The 21,033-nt window shown below is 39.5% G+C and overlaps 2 protein-coding genes across 2 annotated transcripts; one reads left to right on the plus strand and one right to left on the minus strand.

The window, feature by feature from the left end:
- Positions 1-742: 742 nt before the first annotated feature.
- ccdc80l1 (coiled-coil domain containing 80 like 1) lies at positions 743-16,156 on the minus strand. Its single transcript, XM_073852224.1, has 7 exons — positions 14,024-16,156; positions 11,678-11,834; positions 6,049-6,185; positions 5,788-5,939; positions 5,583-5,686; positions 1,461-1,544; positions 743-1,336 (listed from the first exon to the last, which is right to left on the minus strand). The coding sequence occupies exons 1-7, from the start codon at positions 15,689-15,691 to the stop codon at positions 1,038-1,040; spliced, it is 2,601 nt and encodes an 866-aa protein (XP_073708325.1). The 5' UTR covers positions 15,692-16,156; the 3' UTR covers positions 743-1,037.
- Positions 16,157-16,773: 617 nt separating this feature from the next.
- Positions 16,774-20,792, plus strand: faimb (Fas apoptotic inhibitory molecule b). Its single transcript, XM_073852370.1, has 4 exons — positions 16,774-17,055; positions 18,409-18,637; positions 19,033-19,082; positions 19,296-20,792. The coding sequence occupies exons 1-4, from the start codon at positions 16,942-16,944 to the stop codon at positions 19,443-19,445; spliced, it is 543 nt and encodes a 180-aa protein (XP_073708471.1). The 5' UTR covers positions 16,774-16,941; the 3' UTR covers positions 19,446-20,792.
- The last annotated feature ends 241 nt before the right edge of the window (positions 20,793-21,033 follow it).

A 21,033-nucleotide genomic window follows, 5' to 3' on the forward strand; every position in this document is an offset into this window, starting at 1 on the left:
AAAGTATTAATTTCTATAATTTCTTTCCCAAAATTAAAAAATACTGACTCCAAGCTTTTGAATGGTATAGTGAATAATGTTACAAAAGCTTATTATTTCAGATAAATTCTGATTTTTGGATCTTTCTATTCATTAAAGAATTAGAAAAAAAATACTCAAAGGTTTTAAATATTGACAGTAATAATAAATGTCTCTTGAACAGCAAATCAGAATATTAGAATGATTTCTGAAGGACCATGTGACACTGAAGACTGAAATAATGATAGCTTTGATCACAGGAATAAATTACATTTTTAAATATATTCAAATTTAAAACAGTTATTTTAAATATTAAAAATATTTCACAATTTTACTGTTTTTGCTGTACTTCAAATAAATGCAGGCTTGATGAGCAGAAGAAACTTTGTTAAACATTAAAAATCTTGACTGGTAGTGTATGTAAGATGTGTACTAATTAAAATGTAAAGGATTTTGTTTTGCTTAACTGCACACACATATACTAACAACTAATTCATAATTAAATCCACTTTTAAAACGGTTTATAGTCTAACTTTAAAAGACACACTTTTACACGATCCCAAAATGCCCAGTAGAGGGCAGTAGAGAAATTCCAGATGGAAGAAAATTCTGATAAAACAGCCCATACAAGTTCCCCGAATATGAAATGATTTTTAGGACATTAAAATCTACAAAATATGTGCATACATTTTTGCTTCTCTCTGATGAAAAAATTAGAAACATAAACAAATCACTTTGTCTTTATTGGAATTTAAAGGTTATTATTGTCAATTCATAAACAGCTAAAAACACATACCCACATGCAAATACATTCATGTTATGAAAAGTCAAAAACATTTAACAGAGATTTGAAATCATCTACTTCATATCAAGAGCTAATCCAAATATCAGCTACCACAAAATAGTAAAAGCGAGAGGCGTTCATTGTGTTTACTAAGAAAAAACACCAAGGACATTTAAAACTATTCACACTTTTCCCTGTAGGAAATGCACAGATTCAAAAACATTCCCCTCTGTGCTTAATAACCGTAACCATGATGATAGCCCTCATGGTAACCATCATGGTGACCGTAGTCATTATCCGGGCAGCGCATGCCGAGAGACTGCTGGATGGCCATCTCCTGTCTGCGAAGCTGCATGGAGTCCACCAGCTCGTAAATGATTGACATGGACCACATAGGGGAGGGATACCAGGATTTCACATTGCCATCTTTTCCAACAAGCAGCATGGAGAAATACTCTTGGCTGATCTGGAAGTAGTTCCTAATGTCCTGCACCAGCGAGGCAGACAGGTCCTCACGGTCCACTGATGCACTTCCTGCAATGCAAACCAGTTTCCTCAGTTTTTTAAACAATAAAACAGCACTACATCATAGCTTTAGCAATAAAGGACGTGCATGGACCATAAAAGTGAGTTTTGTTCAATGCAAAAACAATCTCACCATTTATGGGATAAAGCTCCAGGACTCCACTCATGTCATCCAGGGTTTTTCCAACAAGCTTCAATAGCGATATATGACGCAGCCCTGTGAATTTATAACAATTTGTGAAAAAAAAAAAAAGCCCGGAAGGACTACACAGAAAGAACAACACAAAGACGACTCAGCCCTTTCCATCTGACTAATACTATACATGGGATTCGTGTGAAGGTTTGTTCTCTGAAACATGCATGTGATTTGCATTAAAGACTGTTGTTGGTTTTTGTTCTAAAACAGGCCCTTCTTTTATGAGGGCATCAATCATGCTGTCATGCCCCAGAGAGGAAGTGGTCTCTGCTGGATCGCTATATGCAGGACCCAAACATCCACAGGTCCTCCTGGAGTGTTAAGAATGCACAGAAAGATTCTTAACAATGTTCCTACCTTCAAAATAGCCAACAAAAGAGCTGCGTCATCCTATTTTTATTGGTGCCATTCCTCAGAGGCATTTCTGATTGAGGGTTCTTGTGCAGATGAGAGCTGGTTCCAATTAAAAGAAAGGACTAATAACATTTGTGCATTTCTATAAGCTCTGGAGGAAGATCTGAGTTGACCAATTCCCAAGATGTATTGCAAAAAGTTTTGTAATCCTAGGTCACTAGTTGTTGTTGTTAAAGGGATAGCTCACCCAAAAATGAAAATCATGACATGATTTATTCACCCTCAAGCCATGGTGTATATGACTTTCTTCTTTCAGACGAATACAGTCAGAGTTACACTACCGTTCAAAAGTTTGGGGTCAGTAAGACTTGTAACAGTCTTTAAAGAAGCCTCTTATGCTCATCAAGGCTGCATTTATTTAATTAAAAATACAGAAAAAACTGTAATATAGCAAAATGTTTTTACAATATAAAATAATGTTTTTTATTTTAACATACTTTAAAATAGAATTTATTCCTGTGATGAAAAGCTGAATTTTTATCAACTGTTACTCCAGTCTTAAGTGTCACATGATCCTTCAGAAATCATTCTAATATGCTGATTTATTATTAGAATGATCAATGTTGGATAATATCAACAGTTGTGCTGCCAAATATTTTTTGGAACCTGTGATTTTTTTCCCAGGATTCTTTCATGAATAACAAGTTTAAAAAGTACAGTGTTTATTCAAAATATAAATATTTTATAACAATGTAAATTATTTATTATTAACTTTTAATAAACTTTTAATTATTAACTTAATACATTCTTGGTGTCACACCCCCGGACTTCCATGTTGGTTTCTCCCATCTATTCCCCCCGCAGCTCTGTGTATTTTGGTTCATCCCTCATTGTCTGCACCTGTGTTTGTAATCAGTCTGTGTATTTAACGTGTGTGTTTCTCCTCATTCTCTGTCGATCTTTAATGTTACCACTCCGTGTTCCTGTGTCTACCTGTCTCCCGTTGGATTTATTAAATACTTTATTTTTACTACGTCGTTGTTCGTGTGTTCCTGCCTGAAGCGTGACAGAGAGACCAACCGATACAGTTGTTTTGCGTGTTCACCTATGTTTTGTTTCCCGTTCGTTTTTTCCAGACCTTTTTGTTTCCGTTGTGTTTCCCCATGGATTCCTTTCTACGTCCAGAGTTCATCCTGCTACGGCTGAAGCAAGGGGAATTACCGCTCTAGGGATACACGTTAATGTTTCAACTCGTAGCTCAGACCACCAGCTATCCGGACGACGCGCTCTGTGAGTTCTATGACGCAAGTCTCAACGCATCACGCAGAGCGTCGTCGTCCGAGGACGGCCCTCGAGCGGACTTCGCCGCGTTTGTGGAGTGGACACTGGCGAGAAAAAAACCCTCGTTTTCCACCCGTTCCCAGGAGAACCCTGCGGCTCCACCCCGGCTCTCTACTCCCTCGTCTCCACCGTCGCCCGTCGGTCCACCAGCTCCACCGGGCTTCATCGTCCCTCCGGCTCCGCCCTGGTCAGTCATCGCCCCACTTTCGCCTCTGGACTCTACTCCTCCGGCTGTGCCTCGTCGCTCCATCCCACTGGCTCTGTGGACCTCCTCCCTCCCTCGGGCACAGCCTAGGCCCTCTGTCGCTCCGGCTCCGCCGCGGACCTCCGGATCTCCATCTCCGCCTTGGACGCCAGAGCCTTGGGTTCCGCCTTGGCCCTCCGGATCCGCGGTGTCGCCCAAGATCATCGGCTTTCCGTCTCAGCCTCGGCCTCTCCCACCACCTGCTCCGCCTCCGTTGGTCGGCCCCATGGAGTCGTCAGCCCTTCCTCCACCATGGCTCCTCCCTCCATCAGCTCCACCGTGGGATTCCATCATGGCTGAGTTCTGGGTCCCACCTGGCTACTCCTGCTCCAGCCCCCTCCTGTCACCTCCTTGGCTCCTCCCTTCATGGACTATTTCGTCACCACCCTGGACTCCATCTTGTGCCCTCCTCCTGGGAGTCCGTCCTCCACCAAAGCCCCCTCCTAAGACTTTGTACTGTTTTTTTTTTTTTTCTGTCTGTCGGCACGAGGATGTGCCTTCCGGGAGGGGGAGGTAATGTCACACCCCCGGACTTCCATGTTGGTTTCTCCCATCTATTCCCCCCGCAGCTCTGTGTATTTTGGTTCATCCCTCATGGTCTGCACCTGTGTTTGTAATCAGTCTGTGTATTTAAGGTGTGTGTTTCTCCTCAGTCTCTGTCGGTCTTTAATGTTACCACTCCGTGTTCCTGTGTCTACCTGTCTCCCGTTGGTTTTTCATAAATACTTTATTTTTACTATGTCGTTGTTCTTGTGTTCCTGCCTGAAGCGTGACACTTGGTGAATAAAAGTATTAATTTCTTTAAAAAAAACAAAACTAATAAAGTCAACCCAGGCTCAAAAAATACATGCCTCTATATACATTTCTGCAACACTGCACTCGGCAGTTTCAAAGTGAAATGTCCAGAGAGTGGCGTTAAAACACACGTTCAATACGTGACCGTTGCAGGTTTTTATTACATTAGGTACAGGCACGTATTGCTGCATTTCTGTTACGCTGCTTGAGGTATGTAATGCAACTGTTCAGAATTTAGATATCCGAGGAGTGTCGCTAAAGGTTAATGCTCTATCGTACTGGAAATTATATAGTACACCAAACCAAACCCAACCCTAAACTTACCGATAGTGTTAACAAATGCAAAAATTAGAAAAAAAAACAAAAAAAAAAACGCATTTGTTGATGCTGCTGTGCTATTTTAACTTACTTGGATCTGAGCTTTTTTGTCATACTCTGTTACTAACGTAACCTCGGTTCCCTGAGAAACGAGTATTGCATCTGCTTAAGACACTTTGGGGAAAAACTCCTTTTTCTCCAAGACTGAAGCATTTTTCAATAACGCAGTATAACTGCATGGCAATTGGTTCGTGCAGTAAATAAAAAATGAACCAATGGCTCGGCATCTTGCATAGGGTGTTGACTGGACTGGACTCCAAATTTGTTTATAAATGCTTAACATGGAATTTCAGAGAACAAAAAAGTGTCTATTTTCCAAAATTACATAAACAAATGGGAGTGGTGTTGATACAGAAAAGCTCTTAGAGCTGTCTGTTTATATTTCACAAAATGGTCGTAATATTGATAGTTTGAGTGTGGTGTCATATAGTCGCAACTTTCTTGCACTTTCTCACTCTAGTAAATTTTAAGATTGGCTGGCTTTACATGAACACTGATGTCATGAACAAACCGTCTAGGACCCCAGTGTGATTCCACTGGCTGAAATAACTTCTAATGGAAATTCTGTTTAATGTTTTTAATTAGAAACCCTGCAAATTGCTTTATAGTGTATATTGTCTGAACAATATTTTAACCATTGAGGTAAACATTTCTCTTTGTCTCATAGTTTTGGGGTTGTCTTACACGTTTTTCTTCGTGTAAGAGTGGGCATGGCCATTTGTAAATTTTATGGTTCTGGCTCATAACTCTGTCTCATCCGCATCCAGCTATTTTTTAGCTGTACAAAACAGCTCCTTTTGCTGCTTGATATTGCAAATTGTTGTATCTTATCTTATTAAGAATAAGAAAAAGTTAGATAGTAATTGTCTACATGTTTACAAGTTTATTTCATAGAAGGGGAAGATGTTCCTAAATTATGTCGCAAAGGTTTACCCAAATGACCTTACCCAGATTGCAGGCTTGGCTATTAATGGCGTAGAGTTGTTGCTGATAGGCCCATTCTTCATCACTAGGGGCGGATATTACAAACAGTCTCCGCCTCCAACGGAATCTTAAGGGACATTGTAATGGAAAAGCATTGAGATGAGCATATTCTTTATGTTGACACACTGTGTATTTGCACTAAATACAGTTAAAACAGTCGTTTCAAACCTAGATAGGAAGTCCTCTAGTGATCGTGATTTATCTTCTTTCTTGCATGTAACTGCAAGTTTCCTCTGCTGTTCCATCTCTTTAATGCGGGTTGACAATGTGTCAATGTAGTCAAACACTGCTTTCATGACAATCGGCACTTCAAATCGTTGCTGTGGAAACAGGAAATGCATAATTTCGTGTTATAAAATTAGGTCAGAAATGATTACATCTACATCTCAAATACGCTGATAAAATGATCTAGGTTTTTTTACCACACACCTTGACTTTCATGTCGACGTCTGTCAAAACCATGTTGAAATCATTATGAATCATCCCAAAATGCTTCCGAAATGCTGCGATGAGGTCTTGGTTTATGAGGTCACTGTTCGGCAGGCCCCGCAAGGGCTTATCTTGTTCTGTTAAATAATAATAATTAGTGCTGTCAAGCGATCGATTAATCGCATTAAAAAAAGTTATTGTTTACTTATGTGTGTGCTGTGTATATTTATTATGTATAGATAAAGACACACACATACAGCATATACAGGTGCTGGTCATATAATTAGAATATCTTCAAAAAGTTGATTTATTTCACTAATTCCATTCAAGTGAAACTTGTATAATGTATACATTCATTTCACGCAGACTGATATATTTATATATAAATATTTATTTTAATTTTGATGATTATAACTGACAACCAATGAAAACCTCAATTCAGTATCTCAGAAAAGTAGAATATTACTTAAGACCAATACAAAGAAAGGATTTTTAGAAATCTTGGCCAACTGAAAAGTATGAACATGAAAAGTATGAGCATGTACAGCACTCAATACTTAGTTGGGGCTACTTTTGCCTGAATTACTGCAGCAATGCGGCGTGGCATGGAGTCGATCAGTCTGTGGCACTGATCAGGTGTTATGAGAGCCCAGGTTGCTCTGATAGTGGCCTTCAGCTCTTCTGCATTGTTGGGTCTGGCATATCGCATCTTCCTCTTCACAATACCCCATAGATTTTCTATGGGGTTAAGGCCAGGCGAGTTTGCTGGCCAATTAAGTACAGGGATACCATGGTCCTTAAACCAGGTACTGGTAGCTTTGGCACTGTGTGCAGGTGCCAAGTCCTGTTGGAAAATGCAATCTGCATCTTCATAAAGTTGGTCAGCAGCAGGAAGCATGAAGTGCTCTAAAAGGTCCTGGTATACAGCTGCGTTGACCTTCGACCTCAGAAAACACAGTGGACCAACACCAGCAGATGAAATGGCAGCAAAAACCATCACTGACTGTGGAAACTTTACACTGGACCTCAAACAACGTGGATTCTGTGCCTCTTCTCTCTTCCTCCAGACTCTGGGACCCTGATTTCCAAAGGAAATGCTACATTTACTTTCATCAAGAACATAACTTTGGACCACTCAGCAGCAGTCCAGTCCTTTTTGTCTTTAGCCCAGAGTGGCTTGACACAAGGAATGCGACAGCTGAAACCCATGTCTTGCATACTTCTATGCGTAGTGGTTCTTGAAGCACTGACTCCAGCTGCAGTCCACTCTTTGTGCTTCTCCCCCACATTTTTGAATGGGTTTTGTTTCACAATTCTCTCCAGGGTGCGGTTATCCCTGATTGTACACTTTTTTTCTAACAAATCTTTTCCTTCCCTTCGCCTCTCTATTAATGTGCTTGGACACAGAGCTCTGTGAACAGCCAGCCTCTTTTGCCTCCTTTTGTGTTTTGCCCTCCTTGTGCAAGGTGTCAATGGTCGTCTTTTGGACAACTGTCAAATCAGCAGTCTTCCTCATGATTGTGTAGCCTACAGAACTAGACTGAGAGACCATTTAAAGGCCTTTGCAGGTGTTTTTAGCTAGCTAATTAGCTGATTAGAGTGTGGCACCAGGTGTTTTTAATACTGAACCTTTTCACTAGTGTTGCTTTCGTCAACGAAAAAATTATGACTAAATATCGTCGTCAACGAACCTTTATCACGTGACGAAAACGAGACGAGACGAAACGAAAATGCTGGTCATGTGACGATGACTATAATAAATATATAATGCAGTATGGTTGACGAATAAAAACGAGACTAAATGTGGTTTACAAAATAAAAACTATGCTAAAATGTCTCTTAATTTTTGTTGACGAAAACGAGACGAAACGAAATGTCATAACGTTAGATTGATGTGCGCATGCCCAGTAGCCAGAGCTGTATCCCTTCTAGCCTAAACCGCAGGCGACGTCACTTTCTCAAGCCCCACTCGCGGAAGTCTGACAGAGGAAGGGACCGATGGCCAGTCAGCTGGGGCTCGTCTTTGGGAGAAAAAGAAGAAACGACATTTCTTTGAAGCGTTCCCCTCAACTGTCGTAAAAAGGTTCATTATTCAAAGCTTTTCAACACGTTGTACACTAATGACATCTTGTGGTCAAAGGTAGAAAGTGTTGCTTTTGCGTCCCAGATGCCCAAGCGATTTTTGGACAGTTTCATAAAATAGATCAATTTGTGCTACAAAATTATAATAAATATTTTATTTATAAATGAATTAATCTGTAAATGAACTTATAAAAATATAAGCATGATTCGTGTTGGCATAGATGATCACAGTAAATTAAGAATATTGTTAAGCTGACTAATATTATTATTATTTAGAAGTGCTTGTGAAGCGGGGATTACTACAAAATGAACATGCACAAAATTACACATGTACATATTTATTCGTATTATGATTTATTCTTAAGAAGTGAATGACACTTATAACCTGCGTGTTATTTGATTTTGTTGTAAATTCAAATTAGAGCATCTTCCATGTCTGGAATGGATGTATTCTTGAACCTATAAGGTAACAATAATATAATAAGATAACCTTGTTTGAAATGGGGTTGGCTAAATGAAAACTTTGGTTTCGTCTATACAACTAGGTACTTATACTATATTGACTGGGTTAAATAAAATTGCATTACTAAAAAGAGACTAAAATACAATTTTTATTGACTAAAATTAGACTAAATGTAATCAGTTTTTGTCGACTAAAACTAGACGAAAATAGTCATGGGTAATTCTGACTAAAATAAGACTAAAATGCTCAGACTTTTAGTTGACTAAAACTTGACTAGACTAAAAAGAGTGCGAATGTGACTAAAACTAATAAAAACTAAAATGACAGCTTCACACAAAGACTAGACTAAAACTAAAATTAAAACCGGCCACCAAAAACAACACTACTTTTCACAATATTCTAATTTTATGAGATACCGAATTGGGGTTTTCATTAGTTGTCAGTTATAATCATCAAAATTAAAAGAAATAAACACTTGCAATATATCTGTTACATTTCTGTCAGTTTATGTATTAGTCATGTTATGTATTTGGTTTCTCCCATTGTCTTCCCCCGTTAATCTGTCTGCTTTGGTTTAGTCCTCGTCATCTGTATCACCTGTGTCCCCGTAATTAGTCTGTCTTTATAAGCATGTGTTTGAGTTCTGTTCTTTGTCGGTCCTTTTGTGTGAAAAGATGTGTGTGATGTTCCTGACCTGTTCCTGCCTTGTTCCAGTCGAAGATTTATATTAAATATATTGTTGTTTGTAATTCCTGTCGTCCGTCTCGTCAACTCCTGCACGCACCCGTAACATAAGGACCGACCTAAACAGTCACAGCGTTTTTCCCCTGCGTTTATTTTCCGTTTTTGTCTCAGTGTTTTTGTTTTTTTGGTTATGGATGATCCCAATGTCCTCATCATCCTTCTGGAGCAGGGGAACCGCTCTCTCGAGGACCACACCAGAGACTTCGTCCACCTCGTGCCTTACACGCACTACCCGGACAGCTGCCTGTGCACATTCTACCGAAATGGACTTAACAACACCATCAAGGCGCAGCTGTCCGGGGAGGGTCCTCGAGAGAGCATCGCTGATTACATCGAGTGGGTGTTGGTGTCCAGCAGAGCTTCCTTGACCATGGAGGATGACACCAGCCCCACTCATGACCCAGAGAGCAGCAAACCATCACCCCGACACGCAGAGTGGGAACCCGAGCGCACCGCGGATGCAGGACTAGAGCCGCGAGCGACAGAGCCAGAGTCCTCTCCGGCTGATCAGGTGCGTGAGTCGGAGTCTACATCTCTGACGGTGGATTGCGACGTGGAGCTAGGGAGGGAAATGGAGAGCCCTGCCCACTGCAACTCCGCTGGGGGTGAGCTGGATATCTCTGGGGACTTAATTGACTTTGTTTCTGAGACTGTGGATATTGACACGCCGGATCTAATAGACTTTTTCTCTGAGCCACTGACGCGCATTGACTTCCCTCCCACCCGCCCTCATCTGTCCGAATCTGCCTGGTTCCCGCTGGTTCCGCCCAGCCGCCCTGAGTCCCCGCTGGTTCCGCCCAGCCGTCCTAAGTTCCCCAAGTCAGCCGTCAGTCCCCTTGCTCACCCTCAGCCCACCATCTCTGCAGTGGGCTCGCCGCAGGGATGCCTGCTCACTTCGGTGGCAAGGCTGGAGGTTCCCTCAGCTCCGCCTCCAGCCTCCGAATCCAGACCTCCACCTCGGTCCTCCGACCCTGCGGCTCCACCACGGCTCTCAGCGCCCTCCTCTCCACCGTCGCCCGTCGGTCCACCAGCTCCACCGGGCTCCATCGTCTTTCCGGCTCCGCCCTGGTCAGTCGTCACCCCATCGGATCCTCAGGACTCTGCTCCTCCGGCTGCGCCTCGTCACGCCGTCCCACCGGCTCCTTGGGACTCCTCCTTCCTGCGGGCACAGCCTCCATCCTCTGTCGCTCCGGCTCCGCCGCGGATCTCCGGATCCGCGGTATCGCCCTGGATCTTCGGCTCTCCATCTCCGCCTCGGGTTCCTCTGCCAGCTGCTCTGCCTCTGTCGGTCGGCCCCACGGAGTCGGCGGTCCGTCCTCCACCATGGCTCCTCCCTCTGTCGGCTCCTCCGTGGGCCGTCATCCTGGCTGCGATCTGGGTCCTGTTCTCCTGCTTCAGGTCCCTCCTGTGTCTTCCCTGGCTCCTCCCTCCGTCGTCGCCCCCATGGACTGTCTTTTTTGCCCGTTGGACTTGTGTTCTGGTCCTCCTCCGGGGGTTGCGTCCTCCGCCGGAGCCCCCTCCCTTATTGACTCTATTTTCCTGGTTTTCCGCCCCTCTCGTTTTTTCGTTTTTTCTACGGCGCGAGGACGCGCCTTTCCGGAGGGGGGCGTAATGTTACATTTCTGTCAGTTTATGTATTAGTCATGTTATGTATTTGGTTTCTCCCATTGTCTTCCCCCGTTAATCTGTCTGCTTTGGTTTAGTCCTCGTCATCTGTATCACCTGTGTCCCCGTAATTAGTCTGTCTTTATAAGCATGTGTTTGAGTTCTGTTCTTTGTCGGTCCTTTTGTGTGAAAAGATGTGTGTGATGTTCCTGACCTGTTCCTGCCTTGTTCCAGTCGAAGATTTATATTAAATATATTGTTGTTTGTAATTCCTGTCGTCCGTCTCGTCAACTCCTGCACGCACCCGTAACAATATCAGTCTGTGTGGAATGAATGTATAAATTATACAAGTTTCATTTCTTGAATGGAATTAGTGAAATAAATCAACTTTTTGAAGATATTCTAATTATATGACCAGCACCTGTATATTGAAAATATTTACATGTATTTGCATGTATATATTTATATTCATATAATTTATATTATATATAAATATATTTAATATATAAACAATATTTATATATTTTTCTTAAATATATATGCATACATGTGTGTGTATTTATAGATACATAATAAATACACACTGTACACACACACACACACATATATTATGTAAACAAAAACTTTTATTTTGGATGCGATTAATCGCAATTAATCATTTGACAGAACTATTGAATCTGAATAAAGATATTTTGGTAGGACATGTTACAAACAAAGATGGTAAGCAGCACTGACCTGTCTGGTAGTGTTCAATCTTCATGGTACTGTTTGTGAGGGGCCCAAAGATGATGATGATAGAAATTTTACGTAGTGCCATATCGCACACTTGTTCCAGGTACTCATCCCTCTGTTCGCTGTACATATGATTCTGCTCATCTGGAGCAGTAATTACCTGCAGACAGTGAGATTAATAAGACCAAACTGTTTTAAATAAGTGCTTATATTTTGGGTTCCCCAGAGAGCCTTTCAGCGAAAAGTTCTTAAAAGTAAACATTCTCTTAGTGTGAAGACATTTATATCATCTAAACAACCTTTTTGCACTATACACTCTTAAAAATAAGGATTCCAAAGGAGTGTTTTTGCAGTGATGCCATAAAAGAACCATTTTTGGTTCCCCAAAGAACCTAAAAGAAAAAAAAAAAATTAAAAATATAAAGAACCTTTTTCGACTATAAAAAATATTTTCTGCATTTGAAATGTTCCATGCATGGTCAAGGTTCTTTACAGATGCATTGATGCCAAGAAAGAACTAATCTGTAGGATTTGTCCAACAGATACATAAATAAATTAAATTTTAATTGTATAAACGTATTGTTTCATTTGTCAATTAAAATGTATAAATTTCATTAACTATTTATTATTTAATGTTTATTTAAAAATATTTTTAAATATATTTTACAAAATATTAATACATTTTTACATAATTACATTACATAATATTTTTTTCCATCAAATGTTAATTTTTCTAAACATAAAAAAGGCAAAAGTTAGCAAAAAATTCTACACTAAATATTTTATCTGTAGGTTGTTCATATTATCGCATAGGTTTAGTGCAGATCGTATGTTGTTTTAAAAAGTCACAGAGCATTAGAGTTATAGCGCCACTAAATGGACATTTCTTTCCGGATGTAACAAGCTTACTCGGTAGCTCAGCCGGCACGGAAAACCTTGGGAAACCTTGGGTACGAATCTCGTGAAAAACTTGTGAAAGAGTTATAGCGCCACTAAACGGACATTTTAAGTCAGAATTGCGGTGACACGTACAAAACCAACTTCACATAAAGTGTATGTTCACCTTATGTATGTTCATCTGTTCCGGGGGAAAAAACAAACACTATTTTAGCGGCACTCAGTGGACATTTCACATCGAATATGTAACGAAATGCTCAAGGCAGTATATATTTCGCATCTTACGAGAAAGTTCCCACAGGTACGTTTTCGTAATGAGATGTGGCATGTGGGCTATATCTCTATGTAACTTTTTTTTACATGTCTCAGTCATACAATATGTACCATGAGTCATTGTCTTCTTTGAAAGTTAACTCAAAAAAGTTTCTAACGATAGTGCTACCTATACGAATGTGGGCAGCTATGCGATCATTTTCAAAAATCTCAGTTTTGGTCCATCCACACTAAAATGGGGTCTGCAGCATTTTTGAAAGTCTCAGTTTTTGAGGGTTGAAGATGCCAGAGTAGTGTAAATGACAGGTGTAACCATAGCAAAAGTTATGCGTTTTAAAACAAAAACGCACTAGTGTAAACGTAGCCTTAATTAGTTGATGAACAGAATTCCATGTCAATAACTGTCTTAGAAATAATTTGGTAACATAATGTGTAATTTATCCACTGGGCATTGGACAATCCTTATTGTTGAGCCCTGAGCTAGTTGCTACCTGATCTCATGTCAAAAATGTACCTATGGGAACTTTTTCGCAAGACGCGAAATACGTACCAATAAGTACATATCACTGCAGTTTCCAACAGAAATGAACACTAGAGGTGGTAAAACAGGGAGCATTTGTAATCGTACACAGTTATGAGCTCCAAATGTTTCACTTTCTTATGTAACAAACTCAGTAGCTCAAATGTCACAGACTAGGATGTGAAATTCTTGGGTATGAATCTTGTAAAAAACATAACTCATGATGAAGGAGCTGAAAAATGAGAGATTAAAAAACAACCTAAAACAGCTTGCTTGTGATTGCGTTTTTACGCCACATTCAGTTTTGTTCATACTATCAACTAGGTTTAGGTGTAGTGAAGATTTTACGTTATTTTAAAACACCATGGAGCATTAGAATTATAGCGCCACTCAATGGACATTTCAAATAAGAACTGCGGTGACATGTAAAACCAGCGTCACATAAAACGTACCAAATGTGCGTTCATCTGTTTCGGGGATTAAAAAATGAACACTCTTTTAACGCCACTCAGTGGACGTTTCACATCGAATATGTTAAGAAACATATGGTGGTACGTATTTCGCACCTTGTGAAAAAGTTCCCACAGGTACATTTTTGTCATGAGATCAGGTTGGCTATATATCTCTATGTAACTTTTTTCACGTCTTACAATACGTACTATGAGTCGTCGTCTTCGCTGAAAGTAACTCAAAAAAGCTTCTAACGACTTCTTGGGGTTCGCTGCCTGATCCACAACAGCCCTTTCTTCAAAGACATCTGGCTTTTGTGCTTTTTTGTTTTGAACACTGACATTTGTCTCCTTAGTCACTTTTGAGTCTTTTTTCCCTGCGGGTATCTTCTTTAAAGGCTTTTCAGGTCTATCCATCTTCTTCCTCCTGTCAGCACTGTCAGGTTTAGTTTTCCCCTTCTGGGCAGTCAAAAGTTCTGTCTCTGGTTTATTAGCAGTGGGCCTCTGTGTGTCACGTTCTCTGTTGCGCTGACTAAGCTTTTCACTCCATCCATGTTTTACCACAGGCAGTTTGTCTTTGGGCTTTTGTGTGGATGCTTGTGTTGTTGGTGAAATTGCAGTTTGTGTGTGGTCTAGGTATTTTTCTTTATGCTGTTTGTAGAAGTTTGAGGTAGCAGAGAGACGAGTAGTTGTGTCCCTCAGACGGTTTTGTGGTGAGGGCCGGTAAACACGTTCACGTTCAGGTACGGTTGTGTGTGGATCTGTTTGAGCCACTGTGGTGGGTAAATTTGTGGTAACAGTAGTTGTTGTTGAGGGAAAAGTGGTGGTAGTTGGTGCTGTGGTTGTTATAGTAGTTGTAGTTGGAGGTTTTGTGGTTGTAGTTTTTAAGGTAGTCGTTGTTGTAGTCATTGTAGTGGTACTGATGGTAGTTGATATTTGTGCCTGAGTTATCTGGGTGGGCTGAGGGACTGGTTTTACCCTGTGTCGCCTTGCATTTTCTGCCATGTTCACTTGCGGTTGCAAACCAACTGCATTTGAGCCAACAGACTGCACCACCTGGCCCTCAACTCCAGCAGTCTTGCATTTTTGCACAAAGCCCTTTTGCCTGGCCTTCTCCAATCTACGCATAGGTGCCTGGTCTATGGCTTCATAAATTGCCTCCAGCTGAACAGGGTATGGGTATCTTTCCTCTACTTGAAGGGTCTTTCTTAGAAGCACCATTCCAAACTTACCATCCTCCATCTTCAGGAAGCCCATCAATCTTGGCACCAGGCCTGGATCCAGCGGCTCCTCCACCAGAGAACCCTGATTGCTAACTCGTCTCACCTTGCCTCCCATCTTCCCCTTTTCGTGAAACATTATAATCTGCTGCATGTGTCTGTCTGCCATTTCACAGTATACATCTGGCTTGAGCAAGTTCATCATTAGCCTGTAATAGCCATCAGATTCATTCGGAGCCGAAATGACCAGTACACGGTTTTTACCTGCAAAACCAGCCAGGATGTTAATGGAGCTAGTGGAGCTCAGTGGAGAAGACTGAAAATTAGGTTCTTGAGCAGGACTGATGTCACTCACAATGGGTTTCCTGTGTGGAACTGGTCTTTGCCCTTTCAGGACCCTTCTGGCGGGGGGTCGCGACTCCACGTTCTGATCATTCTGAGGCTTCCCGAGTATATGCGTGTTCCTGGAAGTGGATAACCTTGGAGATCTTCTATGTGATTGTATATCATTTGTGTACTTTTTGACAAAATTGTTTGGTTGTAATTGTGCATTTCCTTCTTCTGCTCCTGTGTATTCCAGGACCATGGAAGACTTCAAGTCTGATGCATGAATCCACGTCAGAGTCAATAAAATGACATGTACCTGAAGAGTTTTCATTGCAATTATACTGCTAATTTAACATAAATATAAAAAACTTTAGAATTATGACATTGGATGGGAGAGTAGGTTTGAAAATGTTTTGTTTTCGCGTAATTTGATCCAACAGCAGCGAGCCACAAACTAGCAACAGTGACAAACGGTTAAAACGTGTTATATTAGCCTACCAATAGTTAAATAAAGACAAAATAATACTTAGAGAAAAAAACTGTAAAGCAAATATAAAGAAAACCACTTAAAGTAATTCCAACTCGTCTTCGTGGAAAAATTTGACAATGTCATAATCCAAAGCGAATGAGTTTGTCAAATGCCTGAGGGAAATGCATTATTCCGTTTGCATTCCCTCATTATAATATTCAGTTACGTCCAGTACTTTCCAGGAAAGACAGGCAAAACTCCACAACACTTAGTCAGTTTGCTGTATCCTTTAAACAACGTTGAGAAAAGACCCTCAGCTCACGATGACCGTCTCCAGTGCTTCTCGATGCTCTCTGAGCTCCACGCACTGAAATCTGGAAGAAAGTTCTGAACAAGCGGGGCTCACAGCCAAATGGACCACGCCCACTCGCTTTGATATGTTAATAGCGTGCCTTGTTAATATGTTGTATAAAACTTTGCATAACATCATATTGCAAAACATTGCATTATATAGTGTTGTGAAGGAATTTGTATGTAAGTTTAAAATATTAAATAACAACGTTTACTGACCACACGTAATGTTTTTTTTTGCGTGTAATCTTCTACCTCTGGTTTTAACGTAATACGTTATTTATTTATTTTAACATTATTATTATTTGTATTTTACTATCTTTTAAGATATAGAAAATATTAAAAGAGAGAATAATTTAATAAGAGAGAGAGAGAGAAGACTGCCATCTATTGGTAGTGACCAGAGAGGATCAAAAACATCCAGGCTTTTTAGCAACTGGAAATAGTTTTTTGATTATGACTCCTAGACCTAATGTCTATCGAAATGTAATTGCAGTGAAAATATCTGTCTTCGCGCTCAAACCCCCCTCAAACACTTTCTGCTGCCTTGATAAGTTAAGCCTCTTACACTAATGCACTCGTTGCTGAGCGAGCATAGGATGGCAGGCTCCTCAACAATATACAGAGATTTAATCAGCAACTGCGCATGATGAGGACTGCTTTTATGATCAAGTGGAAGCTAAAACATGACATAGAATTCAAAATAGTAGAGAACGGTTGGGTAGTGTGAATCTTAACACACTACGGACCAGAAAAACAGTATGTCCGGAGACATTGTGGGAGCGTGGGACGTGTCTCTAAGTGATGGGGCTTACCGAATTGAGTTTGAACATGGAACAACAACAGGGAAACGAGTCATTTACATTAATGGGAAGGTGAGACGTAGTTAGTATTTTCTTAATAAAAATACATTGGTTTTATTTATCATTATCTTAGATTAGATATCTTATATTTACTTATATAATGTAATCATTAAATCATGTGTATGAATGTGTTTACTTCGTATATATCTTATATTTTTTCTTAAGTTTTATGTAATCTTTTTGTTTTGCCTTATTTTCATATTAAGAGAATAAGGTATCTAATGTATCTAATCTTAAAATATCTTATGTTATTATAGATTGTTTTCACAATGCGTCATCAGTCGGCCATATTGGAGGCACTTAAAGGTTGTATCAGCGATTTCTAGCCTAAAACATAAAGTGTCAATTTCAGCTGACCTTTCTTCACGATCTGCTCGCTGCCTGCCCCATAAATTGTCTGTGAAAAAACCGCGTCTCTCTGGTCAGCCTAAAAAACAGATATGCCAAAAAAACAATCGGCACTACCAACCTTTCCACAGATAAACAAACAGTGTTCCAACCAATCAGCGTCAGGAGTTTGGTGTTGTGGACTTTCCTACTGGTGCTGGGATGTGAGGGAGGCGGAGCGAAAGTCCACAACACCAAACCCCTGAAGCTGATTGGTTGGAACACTGTTTGTTTATGTGTGGAAAGGTTGGTAGTGCCGATTGTTTTTTTGGCATATCTCGGACCCTAGGCTGACCAGAGAGACGCGTTTTTTTCACAGACAATTTATGGGGCAGGCAGCGAGCGGATCGTGATGAAAGGTCAGCTGAATTTGACACTTTATGTTTCAGGCTAGAAATCGCTGATACAACCTTTAACATAAACAATGCCACTGGATTGAACAAAACGTGCATATTTTGCTGATTATTGCTGCTGAAAATGGTAAATTATTGTCATGTTTTGGGCTAAACTAATCAGTCAGACCAGGAAAAACATTTGGAGTACGAGTGGCAAAATTTATAACAAGGAGAAGAGTGCAAAAAACTGTCTGAGGAACAAAAGTTGGGTGGTACAAGATAAACTGCTCGTACATATCTTTACCAACTATTAACTTTAGTTTGTCAAAATATTGCACCCTTTTCTGCTTATTAAGTCCTTCTCTATAAGATTTAGCAGCTTCCACATGTTTTTCCGTGGTTTAGACAGCATAAATTAACAGAACAACGTATTTAGTAAATTATCCATTTACATCTGAGTATTGCCAACATGGCCGTGCATTTGGGTAAGTAACCAAATTGAGACGTATGTGCAAACTCTCTATAATCAAGATTATAATGTAAAATAATATCTAATGCTATGTAGGTATGAAAAAGATAATATGAATTATATTATAATAATTTATTATATTATATTATAATAAGTCTTATCTACTTTTTTAAGGAGCTGTTGAGGAGGGATTGGATGTTCAAACTGGTGGGCAAAGAAACATTCTCTGTTGGGAGCACAGATACAAAAGCAACCATAAGTATTGAGGCGATCACTGGGTTTTCCTATGAGTACACGTTGGAAATCAACGGAAAAAGTCTCCAAACGTTTTTAGACAACCGAGCAAAAATTTCCAAAACATGGGTGCTGAAACTGGATGGTGCTGATTACAGGATAGTTCTAGGTAAGAGACACTGTCAAAACATCCCTCTTGGTTTATGATGTAAAAAGGAATGGTATGTCCAACAACATTGTAAGAAGAGAATGACTAGTTTAGAGGATTTCAATTCAGCAGAAAAATGAGTAAAAGTACTTTTTTAATGAAAATATGTCTGCCATTATGTTTTGGGAAGGGACGACCTCTCAAGGGGATCATCATATGGGTGTCTGAGGAATCAAAACGTGTGAAAACTTCTGGACTAAATTACACAGTACACATTGCTTTACTAAAATAACAGAAAAATGTGCTTGTTTGATTTGGCCTGTTCTCATGCAGACAGACAGTTAATCTGTGATGTCGAAAGTTAAGATAATTAACACAACTATTAGCAAACTATTATTTTTTTCCTGTTTCACTAGAGAAAGACACTATGGATGTGTGGTGCAATGGACAGAAAATGGAGACTACGGTAAGTACTTTTAATACTGCAGTTCAGACAGGCATTTAGATGTATGAAAGAGCCACTTTGGTCTATTGTTTATTTAAGTCTGAGTCAAGTTGGCTAATAGTGGAGTTGTGTCGCCAGTGTGAAAAAACATAACACCAACTTTTTCGTATCACATCATTCCCATGACTGCTGATTGTTTAGTTATAGGCCTATGCTTATGTTTTTTTTGTGCAGGGGGAGTTTACAGAGAATGGAAGCGAGACACACTTTGCAGTGGAGAACCATGAATGCTGCATTAAAGCAACAAGTAGTGGAAGGAAACGAAACGGAATAGTTCATTCCCTGCTGGTGGATGGAATCAGGATAGAAGAGGCCATTGAGTAGATGGAGACTAATAGATTTCAGCTGTGCAAGACATCTAGCAACAGTGTATTTTATCAGAATTAGATACAGATGGCACTGAACAACTTTCTTCTTCTTCAGTGAATCCAGTATGATGGCATTTGTTCAACATATGACAAGAACATGTTAAAGGTTTTATAGAATCTCTAGAAATGTAGAATCCCATTTTGTTTTGATAAAATATTTATTTTATGAAAATGAAAAAAAAAACTTTTTTTTTTTTTTTTTAATCTAGGGTAAGATGGGATAAATGCCCCCCACAAGATGACCTTTGCCCAACACATTTAATGAATGGCTTGGCTGTTCGTAATTTTGTCATTTTAAGATTTTAGTCAGTCAAAACAGTATCGACGTTAATTGATCTAATTTGTGGTCACGGTAATGTACAATATTGCATTATGCTGAATATCAATGGTTTTTGTGTCTATTTGTTAATAATAGATTTGTGAACCATATACAGTATATTTCAGATTTTTGGGGTAAAAAATATTATAATAAAGGGTAAAAATAGATCCCTGAAGTAAGATGCCAACCCAAATTGACACAAAAGGCTCTGAATAGGACGTTTTTACTTATAGAGGGTTTGCACTTGCATCACGATTGGGTCAGTTACCCGGATACACGGCCATATTGGCGATACTCGAATGTAAACAACAGCATGGATAGCATGTTTAATGTACTATTGAATATGTAGCTCTGCTAATTTATGCTGTATAAACTATGGAAAATCTGTGTGGGTAAGCAGGAAGGGGTGCAATATTTTGACAAACTAAAGTTAATAGGTGGTAAAGATACATACAACCAGTATTAATTAAGATATTAGCCTAATATTTCACCTACCTGACCATAAATGATAAGAACAAACACAAATGTTGCCAATATTCTTGCCCTGGAAATCCTGGTTCAGTTTGACCAACCACAAACACTTTTTTTGCACTCTTCTCCTTGATTTGTTGTAACTTTTGTCAGTCTATAGTACTCCAAATGTTTTACACGGTCAGACCGATTACTACAGCCCAAATCATGACAATTATTGACAATTTTTAGCAGCAGTAATCAGCAAAATGTGCGAGTTTCATTCAGTTCAGTGACATTGACATTCAGTTCAGAGCCGCCAATATGGCCAGTTGATGACGCATAGTGAAAGCACTCTTTTGTTATAATTATTTTATTCAATAATTGCTATAATTAATGGGATTATTATTCAATGTGTTAAATTAAAATATGGCCAATTAAATGTGTATATATTAATATAAATCATAGAATAAATTTACCTTATACATCTCTTTTTAAATAGGATTCTGCTTTGTTTTATTATGAAATAAATTGCCCAAAAAATTTAAACAGAATGATTGATTTAGTATGGAGAATATAGTATTATATAGTTAGTGTCATTAATATAAACTACTAAATCAACTGTTATATAAATATGTGACCTTGGATCACAAAACCAGTCTTAAGTAGCACAGGTATATTTGTAGCAATAGCCAAAAATACATTGAATGGGTCAAAATTATTGATTTTTCTTTTATGCCAAAAAATTATTAGGATATTAAGTAAAGATCATGTC

This window comes from Garra rufa, chromosome 12, assembly GCF_049309525.1.
Source record: "Garra rufa chromosome 12, GarRuf1.0, whole genome shotgun sequence".
In the NCBI taxonomy this organism is placed as follows: domain Eukaryota; kingdom Metazoa; phylum Chordata; class Actinopteri; order Cypriniformes; family Cyprinidae; genus Garra; species Garra rufa.